Genomic DNA, 17,183 nt, shown 5'->3' with positions numbered 1-17,183 from the left:
ACATTTCAGAGCAACTGAATTTCAGGTTTTCTGGTGCTTTTGCTGTGGTCTCCCCCTGCCCAGGCGCCGCTGGGTTACTGTGCTCAGGGGATGCTGAGCTAGTTAGAAGCATGCGGCTTTGTTGGCTGCTACATGTTTAAGATGGCGAAGGCATCCAGCAGCACGCTCAAAGCAAGTCATGCCGGGCCCCCTCAGCTGCTGACAGCTGTTAACAACTAGTGACTCCAAGGACAACTCACTGAAATTCACTTTGCTGCCCCTTGAGAACTTTTTATACTGGAAATAATTTATGACAAACACTACAGACACTTTGTTTTGGAAGTGACAGATGTGATTCAGCTGGATGGTGACGTCTTCTGTTCCTGAGCCAGATTATAACCACACGCAGTCACACACTGACAGGGGACAGTTCTACACATTTAGAAAATAAAAGTTAGCACTCTCTGAAGAAGGAAGAAACCATTCACTTTATCTCGGTTCATTAGTCCATGCCTAAGAGTCTCCTACTGCACGAGTCCACTATGATTTCTCTAAGCTTGGGGAACTGCTTACAGAGTCACAGTAACAACAGTAAAGGCTGTTAGAAAAATCTGTCTTGCCACCAAGATCAGCTCCTGGTTGCTGCACCTATGGAGAATTCTATGCATTAATTACTAATGTCTTTAGAGTTTTCAGTTAATTATAAAGAACCTAATTTTCCAGAATTTGAACAAGCACATTTCTCACTGACTTCCTTTTGCATTCTCAGGAGTGCTAGCACAGCTACAAATACAGCTTACGGGGCATAACGGGCACAAATAAGGAGTCCACTGGGTTTGAGATGAGAAAACCTGTTTGCTTATTTTAGGAACACACAAGCAGAGCTGGGATGTGAAAGGCTGTCCTTCTGAAACCTCTTCCAAGGTTAACTTCAGCAGATGCAGATAATACTTGATGAGGTAAGAGATGGCACTACCCGCTCTCATCTTCCAGCTGAAGGTGTTGGGCAAACTCTGATTTCATCTGAAAAGGTAACCCCAGGCCCAAAGCGCTCTCCTGCACCATCAGCAGAGCTGGCCGCACACATGGAACCAGCCACTGCAGCGCGGCTGAAGAACAGAAAAGCCTTAGCCTAGGGTAAACCAATCACCTGTGATCATCTTTCTGTACTGACTTGAGAGGGATAAGCATTTTAAAATCAAGAAGCCCAGGGAACTTGGGCATAAGCGTCAATTAAAAAGATCCCCAGCCTTATGTTCAGCTCTACTAAATCTTGGAAGACTCAAGATGCCAGAAAGTGGAACAGCAGCATTAGTGCATGACAAGCGGGATGAGTGAAATAATTACAGACTGCTTTGTTCCATACCAATTCTGTACAAAAAATAAGGGACAAAATGATACAGATTTCAACTTTTAATTAAGAACTGCCTGACAGACCTTAATTATCTTGGCTACATAAGTCACCAGCAAGGAATCATTATCAAATTGGAAAGTTTTAGTTCGCTTTGCAGAGATCAGACACTGTGCAACCCTCACCGACATGAGAAAAAGCTGTTAGAAATAAAAAAGATGTCCTTTTGAAGGAACTTGGATGTCAAAACAAGAAAAATGATAAAAGCCTGAACTTCAGTAAATGAAACGCAGAATCCACAAAAAAGTAGGGAAAAAAAAAGAGAGAAAAATATTGAAGAAGAATTTGCTAAAGACATAAAAGCAAATAACAACCCCAAACCTCATCAAAAACATCAGAAGCAGAGAGCTGCCAGATAATCGGGGGGATGACGCCTGATCAGTGCCAAACACCTCGGTGGAAAGTAGGGCCAGTTGGAAAACCAAATTAATCATCATTATCAGCAGTTGCCACAGAGGAGATCACACAAGACTTTCTCTTGGGATGGGTCTGAGAGATGTTTCTAATTAAAATGTCAACAGGGGAGGCTTTAGATCAATTTGAAGGCAAGAGTAAACCTTAGAACTAGTTGGGATTCACTGAGTCCTAAAGCAGCTTAACTAAAACGTGACCAACCTGTGCTGTGTCACCTGTCATTTAAATTAGCCTCAGCACCAGAAAACCAGAAAGATGCAACTGTTATCATCTGTAAAAGGGTGCGTGTTGGGAGACGCAGCACAGAAAGCCCGAGCTCTGCACTAGACAGATTAGGTCAAGGCATTAGGAAGAACAGAATTAGTAGTCAGAGCACGAGATGACGAACTGGGAGAGAGGGAATGGGGGTCTGTAGAGAAGCTCTTATCTTAGATTTTTAAAGATCTTAAGCATCGTTAAAAACTATTAAAATGTCACGGATCAAGAGAAAAGGATCTTTGAGGAAAAAAATATCTGGTTAAGGGAAAAAACCAATTGTAGGACCAAAGACCAGTGCTTTCCATAATGACAGAGAGTTGCTAGTGGGCATGATAAAGGTCCTCCCATGTGCTGCAACTTCAGTTTTTCACCACGGACAAAGATGGGGCAGAGGTGTTAGAGAGGAGACGGAGCCAGACTCCTCAGTGGCCCACAGTGAAAGGAGAGGAGGCAGTCATTACGAGCTGCACGGAAGGAAATTCAGGCTGGGTACGAGGTAAACGTTTACTGCACAAGGGTAGGTAAGCACCGAAACGTGTTGTCCAGAGGTGTTGGAGATTTTAAAACTCGACTAGACAAGGCTGATCTACTTCTGAAGCTGGCCCTGCTTTGAGCAGCAGGTTGGACAACACTAATGCTCAGAGGTCCCTTCCAACTTAAATTATTCCATAAAATACCAGAAACCAAAAGAAACCCGTAACTTTTTGTGCTGTGAATTTAACAGCCTGTAATCTCTCGAAACTGAGACCACAAAAATTCCCATGGGAAATTTGTTTCCAATTTCAGTAGTGAAGGAGATTTCACCAGTAAGCAAACCAACAGATTCAACATCTCTAGCATCAAATGTAGGATGACTCTTGGTGGAAATATACCTGACCCAAACATGGTACAATCAATTTCAACACAAAACTGGTGAAAATCAAAGCAAGGCTAACAATCCCTCTGGTCTTAATCACAGTGACTCAGTTTCCTGCATCTCATGTTCAGCAGCTGCACCCTGTACATGCTGCACAAAGCGGCGCAGACCACTCCCGGCTGCCCAAGCATCAGGAAGGATGTTGTGCTGGTTTTCCACCCTCACCGGAAGGTCACGGGGGCAGAAGATAAGCAATTTTCTTCTCACAGGTCATATAAGCAGAAAGTAAGAAGGTGACTTGCAAATTGTCACAGAGAACTTAAACCTCAGTTAAGCATCCATGTTGCTGAGGAAAAGAACTGTAATTTCCAGTAGAGAGAAACAGTTCACAAGCTCAGATGTGAAACCAGGTACTGGCTTGTCTACAGCTGCTGGAATCACAGATTTTCACTCTGACTAGCATACCCTTCACAACCCTCTGGGGACAGAATCTAAGGTACACGTCTCTTAAGGAAAGCTCCAACAAGACTGTAGTACATAACCTCCCATGGTTAGGTCTCCTGTTTCATCATCACACAGTGCCATATTCCACACACTCGAGAAGGGAATATTCCCCTCCATCCACGCACTATGCGACACTCCCACGATTACTGGATTTTCTCTAACGTCAGTGCTCTGCCATAGTTGTATGCTGTACAGATAGCTGGAGGAGAGTGATATTTGCAAATGCTGAAGACACGCTTGTACAGAAACAAGGTTGCTCACTGCAGAGCTGTGATGCTCAGTACACTGCACACTGTAGGCTGGATTTGTTCCCAGACTTTAATATACATACACATTTACACGTCACTAGTAAAAATCTGTACACTTCACATTACAGTACATACGAGCCACCAGTTGCTAGCTAACACCAGAACACTGATGAAGCCCAAGACGACTGCCCTAAAACAGGCAGGGGGGCCTAGCTTTCCCCTCCAGGGAAGTTTCTTTGGGTTACACATTCCAATGAGACACTGTTTTCCAGAAGGGCAAGCGAAGAAGGTGGACCAGGTCCCAGAAATGGGCCTGCAGCTTTTCTTCTCCTCCAACAGCTGTTAACAGCATCTTGCTTGTGCTCCTGCTTCGGACAGAGTTTTCTGCCTGCCTGCAGCATCATTTCTTCATCTTCATGTCTGCCTCGATGGCACAGCGACGCCCTCTGGTGCCTCCGTCCTAGGCACAAGGCAAACAGAAAGAGAGAGTTATGCAACACTGAACGCGAAACGCTTCCTCCAGCACTCGGGAGGTAAGGGACTGTGCCTCTCATAACAGCTTTCCATGCCTTCCCAACGGGAGAAAGGGAAGCTGTCCTAAGAAGGCCTGGCGAGGCCTGCCTGCAGACCTACCTAAAATTCACTCTGGACACAGCACAGGTGCTGGGATTTGCAGCATCTCTGTGCCAGGGCAGAGAGAGGCAACATGGCTCTCACCCAGAGGGATGCTTCTGGAGCCCGTACAGTGCAGGATTTCTCCTAAGCAGCAGATTCTAGCTTGGCTCTTAAGATGGGAAGAGGAAACTGCTGACTAACCTACCTTATCAGCTGCTGATCCCTACGGGAAGTGCTCCTCCAGTTGAGTGACCCTGGCAACTAGCTCCCTAGTTTCTCCGCACAGCTCCTTTCCATGAGCAGAAGGCGAGCTGAGAGCTTCCTTTGATCCGCTGCCCTCTCCCTCTGGCTGACATGCTGACTCTCCCGGAGTACTCCTCTGTCTTTAGATATTTGTGAGAGAAAAAAACAACTCTCCATCTTCCTTCCCTCTTTCCTCACAGCAACTCAGAGACTTGGGGTTTCCCAGAGGGAATATTTTTCCAAACACTTCCAGATCGCCACAGGCACAGAGCAAGATATTTCTGCAGAGTATCTCATTTGCTTTCTGGACCATGCATGATAAAGGAGTACACAGCTGACTCCTCACTTTGTCAAGACCTTCTTGAACGTGTGCAAGGGACAGCTGTATAAGCATGAGAGATTGTAGGCACTACAGTACTGCACCACTTGGTCTGTCTTCCCACTTACACGGAAAGAAAGCAGAAGAGAAGTCGTGGAAAAAAGCAAAGGCAGATGATGCAACGAGAACACTTGGAACCAGAAGTAAAGGCTGAAGCCCCTCCCACTCACCCACGCTGAGCATTAAGGGACTGGGATGCTGCTTCTCTCATGATACGGTTGTACAGCCCCTGAGTTAAACACACACCGCTGCAATGCTAAGGATGCTGTGACAGTGCAGTGATCACCCAGACAAGGAGCAGAGCACCCTGCCAGCAGTACTGCAGTACCTGCTGGAGCCTTTCAATACTTACAAAGAGAGAGAGAAGGAAGGCAGGAGAGCCCATTGGGACACTGTCCTGTTAAAAGGCCAAACAGAAGGACTTATCACATGTCAGATACAGAAACGCACACACCACACAGAAGCACTGAGCCCACACACGAGCATAGCGAAACATGTGCCCCACTTCCCTTCCTGTGTGGCATCAGTCTTATGCAGCAGGAACATAAAAACGGACAAAAGCGGGATATTGCAAGAGTCAGAACACCATGAAAGGGATATTCCCTCCTCAGCCTGGTGGCAAGGCCACCAAACAATTTCTGCCCTGTGCAGTTGCCACTAGAACTAAGCAAGCAGTCCTTGTCATAGGACTTGTGTGCATCAGCTAAGAGCACTTGAGCTGATTTAATGTCCTGGATAGTCTTTACAGAAGAAAAAACCCCAACAAACCTACATTGCTATTAGTTTAGATCAGTGTGGAAGTCAAAGGTTCTCTGGTGTGTTTTACACAGCAAACCAGACTGGAGTGATTCCCTGGTTCTAAAAATCTGACTAGGAAGTGAAGGTCACAGCAGAGGCTAGTTTGCCAATTCTCCATACCTTCACCTTCCGGCCATATCACGCCTCTTTCAACACTCTGTTCATTTCCCTAAAGTTTAATCACCTGTTTTTAAAAACAGGCAATAGAACACATGGGATTCACGAAAAACTCTCTCAACACTCTGTTCATTTCCCTCCAGTTTCATCACCTGTTTTTAAAAACAGGGTATAGAACTACTGGGATTACAGAAAAAACTCGTATGGGACCTGCCTGTGGGATGATGTATAGCTCCAGAGCTGAAATCTAATCGACGGACATATTTAAAGAAAATGTATTCACATGGAGATGCTGCAGTCATTGCAATCTCAAAAAACATTCTGCCTTTCTGTAGGGGAACTTCATGCAGTATCCCGAGATTCTTCAAAAGGTACTAAGTGCCCTTCCACAGGCTGCAGCATTCTCACCTTCTCTGAAGCATCTTGCTTGCGAGTGGAGTCTCGCCCACGCAGGCTCTTTGCACTGATCCCTGACTCTGATGTTTGCATGATCAGTTGTGTGGCCAGAAATTGCTGCAAGAAAACCACACTCTGTTAAGATTCTCAGGCAAAACAAGCTCAGTTAGTGTCAGTTAACTATCACAAACCACAGGCTGGGAATGACAGAGTCAGGGGCAATTTCAGTTCCTTTTTTGCTGCTCAGAGTAAGTTCCCCATTTACCTCGGAAGCCACAAGTCCTGAGGAACTACAAATCCCCAGTTCAGACTCGGTTAGCCTTGCCAGCTGGGACACTCTACTTCACATAAAATGATACATGCCATATATTCACGGGACGGTTTCACGTACACTTTATACCAGCACAGCCACCAAAAGAAGCAATCGCGTCCCCTGTGATTCGCCATTCTTGCTGCTTGTTTCTGTTCCTGAACCACACCCTAGTTCTTGCTGGCCTAAGCATTTTCCTGAAGGAAATTAAGATGTGAAATTGGTCTGGGCTGAACCTACCAAACATTCTGCTGTGTTAGGTCAACTTAGCACAATCTAGTTCACCACAGTCACCTGAGCTAGCACAAGAGATGCAGGGTAGGATGGGCCTACTTCATCCAGACACTGTGAGTGAAACTGTGCTCTTACATCCAGCAGTCTTTCCCCTACCTCTGGACCAAGGCGGATGCTCTCTGTCCTGCACTGGCCTCAGCTCAGTACTTTACCTGGATCTGTTCCAGGACATCTCGCTGCATCTCCACAGCCATGTGGTACACATCATGGTCAGAGCTGTTGTACATCACAGCATTTTGAAACATCAGCATAATGTCACGCTGGAACTCAGCTGTAGTTCGTATCAGCCCGTTCTCAATGTTCTTTTTAATGGTAGATAAATCCATTGGCCTATGGAAGAAACGGAATATATGTCAAAACAGCAACTCACTCCCTGCTCTTTTGCAAACAGACCGTAACATGCCTAGTTAGACCATCTATTTAATTTAGCCAAATAGCTTTCCCTCACACAGGCTGTGCTCCTGAGTGCCAAGGCCTTGGGCTGGAAGAAACAAGCTGTCCAGCAGTTACCACAAGTGGTAACAACGGTGTGACAGACGCCTCGGGAGAAGCATTTGCCTTCTCCAGGCATCACTGCAGTAAACACTAGGGAGCTAGAGCTGGAGCCACTGAACTGTTTGGGAGAGATTTTAAGGGCTACCAGGAGATTCTGCTAATTTTTCCATAAGAGTCCACTATCTGGGACAGTAAAAAATGCTGATTAAAGAAGACAGGTCTTTGGAATTCCAAAGATTGAATCCTACCCTTGGGCAGAAACTAGGAGAAGCAGACCAGTCACAGACCACCTTACTGATAAAAAATGTCCTGTGTAAATCGGTGTACTTCATTCAAAGAAAGGGCTGTGAGAAGACATGCATCTGTTACTGAAGATGACCCTTTTCTTAGGGAAACCTGTTTCTGTCTGAATCATGCCAGAAAAAAGTAATTTTTCGAGTCTTGCTTTCTGCACAGTGGCTGAAACCTACATCGTTCCTGCCACAAATTCCTACAAAAATACGCAAATATACAGAGTTCTAATGACAGAAGACTGCGGAGACTCACCTCTGCACAATACTGTGGTAGCCTGGTGCTATATCATCAGTTACAGGCTGCAGGAAAACATTGGCGTACCTGCAGAGAGAAGGAGTCCACTTAGTGCCCCCCCTCCTTGCTGGTAAATACTCTGGTGTTTATTTGTCTGCTACCAGTAACAATATGATTCATTCTCTCTCTGGTACTGATACAGGTAAGTCTTCAAGGTGGGAGAGTGGAGACTTGCCTAGGAGTCACTTCTTTCTGCAGTTCTCAAGACATCAGACTCACCTGTGATTCGCTGCTGCTCTCCAAACTAGCATGATGGCTTTCTTCCAGATCTTCTGGGCCTGTATTGCTTCCTGGTCCTCACTGCACACTGAGCTGGGAAGAAAAGAACAGGACTTCCTTCAGGAGCAGAAACCTTAAGATTTATTTTGCCTTTGACAGGCCTACACTAATCCATGCCAGAGAGAAAGAAAAAAATGGGACTGGGTACTATGGCACTGTGTCTGCACACTTGGCACTTGTGAGCAAGGACAGCCAAACGCATCATCAACAAATTCCCCCTTCAGACCCACTCAGAGAATCCTACGCTCCCTCCACTGATCAGCGTGGGATTTGAACGGTGTGCTCGAGAGCTTCCCTGATACTCACAACTGCGAGGAGGCTGGGCTGCTGGGGATGGAGTCGGCTAGTGCGTGAGACTGTAACGGTGCGTTGTGAACACTGAAGCCATCATCGCTCTCACTCACGGGGGGTTCGTTATCCATCTCTGACAGATATCCCTCACCCTGATCTTCTTCTTTGGGTTCCTCCAAACTGGCAGCCTCGCTGGCACCATCCTCATCATCCTCTTCACCCTGCCCATCCTGAAACACGGAGTCCATGAGTCTGCACAGCCAGCTACAGAAGCAGCTCAGAGCCTCCAAAGCAACCATGGTTCAGCAAGCAAAGGCATTTTCTTGCTACACTGCTGACAGCTGTACAAGCGTTTTCATAAAACACCTGCCGCTCTGTCCTGCCCTGCCTCCCTCTTCAGATGCAGAAGCACACACACATGCACAGCTTTCTAGCCCTGAAGCAACCTCCCCTTTAGCTCCAGCTGCAGAGTGCCTGCTTCTCTCCTCAGTGCGGAAAGCTGAACGCAAGCTTTGCTTTTCAGCAGGTGGGAGCCAGGAAGCAGCAGCAGTGAGATGTCACTAATAAACTTAAGATGATTACAAACAGTTAAGAATTACCTTCATCTGACTCCTAAACAGGGCTTGGGCCTCCTCCTTCATTGACTCTGTGAAAGAAAGAAAAGCAGAGAGGTTGATTCTCCAAAGCAAGTCTTTCCTACAAAAGCTCCTGCACCAATACCTCTGTCCTGCAGTAATTACCACTGTTCCTACACATCTCTTCTCCCTCCTCCCCAAAAAACCTAAACCAGATCACTGACAGCTATCCAGCTAATAATGTAAAAGATTTCCTAGCTGAATTAAGTTACCTGACAGCTCAAATTTGTGCTGAACATCAGCCTGTGAGGAGTCTTCACTCACATTTGGGACTTGTGGAGGGGATGAATCATCATCAGGTGGGGTCTGGAGGGAAGAGAAATGCACAAATCTAGATGTTTGTGTCAGCTTACTTCAGTGAAAGTGTGGGCACATCTCACTCACCCTAACCTAACTGAAGGCAATGAAGTTCACTGAGCACCTTCCCAACAGCCATTCTGCACATGGGCGGGGGGAGTCACACAAGGGTACTGCCTAAAGCAGAGAGCGTCTCTGCAGATCGAACAGATCAGCAGCCTGACTCCCAAGAGAACAGTCACATTCATTGAAGGGTCACCTTCATCCCAGCAGTCATCCTTCCTCTACGCTTCTCTCCTACCTGCCCCTTTCTTTCCCCGCACCACTTCCAGACAGCCTCTCTCCTCACATACCTCTGTCTTCACTGTATTGTGCACCGTGTCTTCTCCCTTGACCGATTCTATCTCAATTTCAGAAGTTTCTCCTGCTGCTATAGCTGCTCGTTGATCCTCTTCTATCTCTTGACTTCTAAGCTCTGGTGTTTCTGTCACTCTTGCAGTTGCTGCTATGGTTTCCTCAGGGCCTAGCTGATTCTGCTCCTGCTCTGCAGGTTCTGTCTTTACTTCTGATGCCAGCTCGCCAATGCCCATTAGATCTCGAATTCCCTTTGCCTCTGGCTCCTCACACTCCAGTCTCTCCTGCTTCACAGTCACAGACACTTGGGCTATCTGGGCCTGTTTCTCGTGCTCCTGATGAATTGAGTGTTCCCACGGGCCAGGCAAGGTTTGAGGGTCATCGGTATCTTCGCAGAAAGAAGACAGAGCAGCTTCAACAACTGCTGCATCCAGAACCTCAGGGTGGTCATCTACCTTTATTGCCAAAACAAACACAGAGCAGTGCAGGCCAAGGTCAGAAAGGAGAATTAAAAACAAACAAACAAAAAAGATGAAGTTATCTGGCCATGAGACAATTGTGGAAAACCCGGTGTATTGGGTTTACAAAGTTCCTTTTGCAGCCAGACTCGTAACGCTCCCTGCGGAGTTTGCCATGGAGCCTGAGTTTTGGAAATACAGCACTCCTGGAACAGTATGCTGCATGCAGGGTCACTTGTCTGCCAGAGACATGATCCAAACCCTACCCAACTTGTGGAACTAAGAGATTTTTCTGCACCCTGAAGAGGAGGATCAGGCTAAATGTGGCAGACTAGCAGCAGCAGTGTCATAGGGTCATTCTGTATTGATCTGGACAACAGTGGTGAGAATGTGCAGTTTGGAATAGTTATTTCTTGCATATTTAAACGAACTACACCGGTGACCAGTAATCACTTAAGATTAACCTTACTGGATGTGGAGCAAAAGGCACTGGTACTCTGCTCTGCCTGGTTACCTTGTCCTCAATGATGGCTATAATATTTCCAACAGTATCGAAGTCCAGCTCTTCCCCCGTATAGGACGCTGCAATATCCATTTTCTCAGCCAAATCCATGTCTTCCTTCCCATCCATGCAGTGATCTTTGGAAGACCCCGCAGTGCTGCCAGCTGCAGATCCCAGGCACTCTTTCTTAATGGAATCAATGATCATGGATATTTCACTGCTGTCCATGGACACGGTCACTGTATGGGAATCGGACACTGCCTCCATGGACACGCAGGCCTCTGGCTGGCTCACTGCACAAGGACAAGAGTGACAATCAGGGACCAGTCTGGAGAAGCCAAGCCCATGTGAACAAATACTCCGGTGGATAAGTCCAAGCAAGCACCAACCACAAGTATCCCAGATCTACCCGCAACAATATGGCTTAGAAAAATAAAGACAAATATGGGTTTGCTTTCCCACAATAGAGAAAAAGTGAGATTCCAGCCCTTGAACCACAACCCAGCAACATACCATTAGCACCCCCACCCACCAAACCCTGTTTAAAGTCATCTGTTTACTCTAGAACCCAGCTGCAACCATCCTTTCAGCAAGGATGGGGAGTCTGCGGTGATACAAGGCCAGCTGAGAGCTGGGTGCTGATCTCAAGAGAAGTCCTGCTTCCCAGCAGTGCATGCCCTGTGAGTGTGTGGTTGAGGAACACACCTGTGGCTATACTTTCTGGAGCTGCAGCTGGCGGCACAACGGATGGTGCAGACAGCGTGGGCATCATGACAATGGTCGCCTGGGACACAGGCTCTACAGGGGGTGGCAGGAGCTTAGCTGGAGGTTCGCTGGCAACAGCGGAGAAGGAAGCAAGAGGTGAGGTGAACTGTGCAGGACCAGCTTCTAAAAGCCGGGAAAGCGTAGGAGCACCTAACAGAGAGTAGAAGGGAAAAGCACATGAGCAAGAAGCAGCCACCACTGAAGTCCACAAAGCCACCATTGGGCTTTTCACTGTCTGGTGGCTTCTTCTGGGAAACGACACTGCAAGATAGGATCTTATAAACAGTTCCAAAAGCTGTATGGAGAACCTGCACCAAAAATGCATGACTTCTTTGTGTGTCCAGTCTGAGACAGAACCACATGGACTATGGGACACTGTTCAGTGTCAGGCTGGGCAGGTTAAGCCACACATGCAGACAGATGCCCTTCCAAAGGCTCATCCCAGTACAGTTATAGGAAATCTGAAAAACAGGGCTGAAAGCCACACAAGGTAAACCAAGACAAACATCATCACAGGAGCCAGAAGGGAGCACAGGGGATCTATTTGCAGGTCTTTCCTGGAGAATTTCTCTTACATCAAAGGTTGCCACTCGCCTTAGCTGTAACTTCCAGTTCGAATTTACTAAACTGTCTGTACCAAATTAACAGGTCTTAAAGAACAGACATGGAGATTATTCAAATGGAATTATATGTGAATGAACAGCATAAATCCACAGCTGCAGACAATGTGACTAAACCACTGGTCAGCAAGAGCTGAGAAGAAACTTCACCTCAGGCAGGGTATTCTGAAAAGACCCAATGCAAAGACTCCCGCACTGTCCCCTCACCTCCCACTCTGTGGAACTTGCTCTGGAGCTACCAGACCCCTGTGGTCTAATCCTTGACAGGTCTTTAAACTAAAGCAGAAGTAAGACACATGAGTTCTGCAGATTCACAGGGAGCTGCAGTCTGACACATTAGGAATCAGATACTTGACCATTTTTTTCCTCAACTCCCTGTCAACTAATCTTTTCTTTCCACACTGATATGCCTGGTATTAGCCAGTGTCAAAACCAGAAAAATAGACTGCATGGGTAGCAAGTCTAATTGTTTCAGTCATTTGTTTCAGTCATTTTAAGTCAAAGTGCCTTTTTTTTTTTTTCTGATTAGGGTCTTAAAAAAAAAGTAGCAGTGAGACGGACTGGTGTACAGAATTCTGTATACAACTCATAAAGAAACAATATCTTTCATCTCCCTCCAAAGAGAATTCATAGAACAGTCGGAAGGTACATCTGAAAGGAGAACTGTACACTGAGAGTCCCGAGTTACCTGAAGCAGCAGGAGATGCAGGGACAGCACCAGGTGCCGACTGCATTTCCCCACTGTGCAGCACTGGGAGGACGCTTCCTACCTCCAGCAGGACTCCTGAGCTGTTTATGTGACCAGAAGCCACTGCCATTTCGTTTTCACCAACCTGTCAAAGAAGGACAGAACTGAAATTCCTGGAGATTCCATCACATCAGTGATTCTCCGCCAGATATGCACCTCCATGAAGATCTCCATCAGCTGCTGTCTCAGCACATCATCTGCACTTTTTGTCCAGTCTAGTCCCTGCCTGAGGTCCCTTATGCAAGTGCACAACATGACAGCCTGGAACCAGTTATTGTTCTTCAGCTACAATACATCTGCAATACCACCTTCCTTTGAACTTAGGCCAAATACGTAATTTTCTCTATCTTAGTTTCTCTGTTCAAAACCCTTCTCAGAGAGCAGTCTCTCTACCCCTGAGATGGCATGGAATTATCTCTGATTTTAAGTTGAGGGAAACTGAAGCACCACCATGGAAAGTAACTCTATCAAGGTCACACAGTAAACCTATGATGGACCTCGAAGCAGATGTAGAACAGCCGTGTTGATCCAAAAAAACCCCAGTCTTCCACAGCCATCACCTTTCCTTCTTTCAGCCTGTGTTACATTGCACCCTGCAAACACAGAACCCACGGAACATTTACCCAAACTAACAAATAGAAAAGACCCCAAACCTGGCTATTAAGAAAGTCGACAGCAATACACCTACTCCATCACACAAACACTAGCACAGGCAATCTGTGCCAGAGGCAGGCTGACGGCTGCTATTTTCAGCCTGGGCTCTGAACGGCCAGCAATGGTCGCCCTCTGAAGACTCCCAGCCACCAACACCAGAAGTGGGTTGTCATCACAGTTGTTTTAGTAACTGTCTACAATTAGGAGAAAACTGAAGCACTTCAACATTTGTCATAAACCCCATTAAAGGGCTCCCTACTCCGGCGCATCACAATAGTGAAATTGAATTTCCTGCCAAGGTGTAAAGGAGAACTGTGAGCCCAAAGCCGAAATCATCAAGAACACCTCCACAGAGGCTGATCAGGATGATGCTGACTAACATGCTCCCTCCCTTGGGAAGAACGATTTCCTCTGTCAAAACCTGCAACTCCAACTCCTTATGACCGAGGGGAGATAGCCAGCCCTACGTGCTAAATGATCCCCACAGTCCTACAGCCACAGTACTGCTGGGAAAGGGTCCTCCCTCTGTGGCTCACAGGGGTAATTGTATCTCTCAGATATCACTTCTGTCGGGACTCTCACAGAAACTGTATGTTTTAAAAAAGCTTTTGCAGCTACCCCTTTTCCACTGGGAGAGTCTGGAGCAAGTTGTTTGTGCGCTTCCATATATGAGCAGAGAGCTCCATACCAGCCTGGGGCTTGTGGGCAGGAGACTGCCCTTCTTCAGCAGCTCTGAGAGCAGAGGGGAAGGAGGCGGAGTTGCTTTTTGTCCTAGCATCTTTTTCTGGGGTGAATCATCAGTGACTGGGGTCATGGGGGCATCCAGGGGAGCAGAGCCTGGAGGGGTGTCAGGGATTCCAATGAAGGAGGCAACTGGGGTGCTGGGCAATGTCCCTGGAGTGACCTGAGAAAGAGAAAAACCACACTGTTCAAAGCCACACTCCACCACACAGACTAGTCCCACTTGCTCCTTCCCCCAAGAGCACTGATCCAGCACACCACAGACACCTACTCCAGTCACTCGCTACAACTACTCCAGGCATAGGCTTTCACCCTTTCCCTGCCCTGTAGTGCCATTTCCCAGGCACACACACACAGACTGCCTGGCCAACCCACGGATGCCCCTACACAGCCTTTGATCCAGGCACCTGATCATCACAGACACGGAAGAGGACACGTCTCTCGAGCAGCACTGTACATCAACCACACTACAGCGCTACCACAGCGAAAAGTCTGCACAACAAGGCATGGGCTTCTCCCCAGGCTCCTGTTCCAGGATGGATGGAGAGCCCCATGTCCCAGGCTGGTCCTCCTCTCTTACCGTGGGAAGGATCCTTACCCCCGGACTGGCCTCATCCACAGCAGGCTGAGACAGATCTCCCAGAGCATATTCTCCCCCTGGGGAGGTTGAGCCTGCAGGTGAGCGAACCATCACACCTGTTAATCTTCGTGGTGGGTTCTTAATGGCCTGACGAGCTGGAAGAGATCAGAAAAAAATAAGTGAGATTCCATCACTCCATCTTGGACAGTCCCCAAAGAGTCACCTCTGACTTCATCCTAAAAAATCCTAAGAAAACAATTTACATCGTAAGAATTTTTTCCACCACTCTAGGCTCAGTTCACACACGATACCAGCACTGGGTAATGCACTTCAATTTCAGATTTCCCCAGCAGCTGGGTATTCACCACCTCCCACCACTAAATTGCCCCAAGAATTACAAATGAATTAAACATTTAGAAGTCTTTCTTCCTTTTACCTTCAAGCAATAGTAAAACTGTAGGAAAAACTAAAGGGGTGAAAAGCCTGACATTCTAACACAGAGCTCCCTGCTAATCCTGCTTCCTCTTAGAGATACCACTTGTACAGAACTTCTTCCCTCTCAGAAGTCTCTGCATTTTGTCACAAAATACAGTGATGGAAAGAGAATATAATCTTTCTTTCCAACTCCTAGGATCATGAACACCTTCCTTAACACTTGGTCTCAGTAAGACAAACATTTCCCAAAGTTTCTTATGAACATCTGCATCTCTCTCTGAGAAGTAAGGAAGCTTATTTCCAGCTTACCCTGATAAGCAGCATCTGTAGCCTTCCTCTTGACTTCTGCCTCCTCCTCCTCCATTTTTTTCTTTCTGTATACAGAATCGAAACCTGCTGTCACACAGTGTCCCAGCTTACCGACCCCTACCCCATTATCTCCAGACAGCAATGACCTGCCTCTGTGGACTCAGGCTCAAATCCTCTGAGGAGGGAAGCAGAGCCAGAGGCCAGTCAGAGAACACTTGGCAGGACACACTTGGTAGGAAATTTCACTTCCAGCTGATTATCAAAACAGAGGAGGCAAGCGTGATGTTGCAGGCCATCACTGAGCTCCTCACTGAGAAACTCCAGAAGATGTTCCACACAAGCTGGTGCCCCCCATGTAAACTGAGTCCACCCTCAAGAGACTAAAACATCTGCCCAGTTTCTCTTAACCTTAAGTATGTGGAGCAAGAGGTGTCTAACAAACACACAGTGTCAGGCAACTACAATCTCAGATGAAAGCATGGCATGGAAATAATTAAAAAACCCACATCATAATCTCATTGCACAGCTCCTCCAGTCTGTTATCCATGTGTCCAGCCTGGATCAGCTCTGCATCCTTCTTGAGCTGCCTGTAACCAGAAAAATCTTACTTATCACCAAATAAGCCCTAAGCAGCATCTTCAGCCCAAGCACTATTCCACCTTGGCCAGGCCCACTTCAAGACAGGACTCTCAGTGCATCACAGCTTAACGCCTCTGCCACACACCTGTATTTCTCCTGTGTTTCTTTAATGATTTTCTTCAACTCCTCAACTCGCTCTGCAGTCAGTTTCCGCACAATAACATCTTCCACAGTTTCCACAACTTCTCCCTTCTCCCCGCGTTTTCTCCTACGGAATAAGAGAAAACCAAAACAGTTCAGACCTGCTTCAGGTTCTTACTATCCATGAAACACTTCATTTTTTTCCTCAATAACTCTACTGAGTCCTCTGTCTTTGCTAATTTAGCGCTGGAGATCATTCAGCACTCTAACACACTGTCCCGGTTTGAGCTAAACTTCCTGGTTTGAGCTGAAACTTCCTTGTTTTGGTTAATAGACGAATAGGAATTATCTCATGCAAATACAATAATTCCGCATTTAATTGGTTAAGAGAGTCAGGTGCAATGTTACATGTTAAGGTTATAAAACCCAGCAGCCGAGGGGAGTGTCTCTCTCAGACTTCCAGACTCCATGAAGGGAGCACTCCCCGCAGATTGCTGGCTGCCGAAACCAGGCCTGCTAGGCCCGGGCAGGCGCGGCCTGCCGAAACCAGGCCTGCTAGGCCCGACCTGCCCGAGACCCGAGGGTCTGCACCTCCTGGATCGCCTGAGAGCTACAGACTGTGAGCTATTCCTCCCGTGAGTCTTGTATGAACAGCGGGTGAAATACTCAAACTCCCTCCTGTTGCTTCGTGAAGGGAGTTTTCTAGCTGATTGGCTGCTCGCGCAGGGGGGGCTCCTTCCCCCCCGTCTTCCCTCCTTCGCCGCGGACAGAACTTCACTTTTTTTTCGCCCCGGACCGCAGCTGCACAAAGCCCCAAGGCCAGGCATCATCCTTATCTTCGCTGTTAGCTGCCTGCCCAGAGTTTGACCTTGAACAAGTCTGCCACAGGA

The 17,183-nt window shown here is 47.1% G+C and overlaps 1 protein-coding gene across 1 annotated transcript; it reads right to left on the bottom strand.

Annotated features, from left to right (window-relative positions):
* Positions 1-3,732: 3,732 nt before the first annotated feature.
* BRD8 (bromodomain containing 8) lies at positions 3,733-16,420 on the bottom strand (the record flags this gene model as incomplete). Its single annotated transcript, XM_010140000.1, has 18 exons — positions 3,733-4,130; positions 5,260-5,304; positions 6,231-6,335; positions 6,975-7,152; positions 7,864-7,932; positions 8,125-8,217; positions 8,491-8,705; positions 9,075-9,121; positions 9,323-9,416; positions 9,761-10,216; positions 10,734-11,014; positions 11,427-11,636; positions 12,795-12,939; positions 14,197-14,412; positions 14,848-14,984; positions 15,574-15,638; positions 16,080-16,160; positions 16,298-16,420. Coding segments are annotated over 18 exons (2,620 nt in total), but the record flags the coding sequence as incomplete, so codon positions are not given.
* Between the last annotated feature and the right edge of the window lie 763 nt (positions 16,421-17,183).

Source organism: Buceros rhinoceros, unplaced genomic scaffold (assembly GCF_000710305.1).
Source record: "Buceros rhinoceros silvestris isolate BGI_N320 unplaced genomic scaffold, ASM71030v1 scaffold40947, whole genome shotgun sequence".
In the NCBI taxonomy this organism is placed as follows: domain Eukaryota; kingdom Metazoa; phylum Chordata; class Aves; order Bucerotiformes; family Bucerotidae; genus Buceros; species Buceros rhinoceros.
Note: the sequence above shows the minus strand (reverse complement) of the source record. Positions and strands in the feature narration are given on the sequence as shown.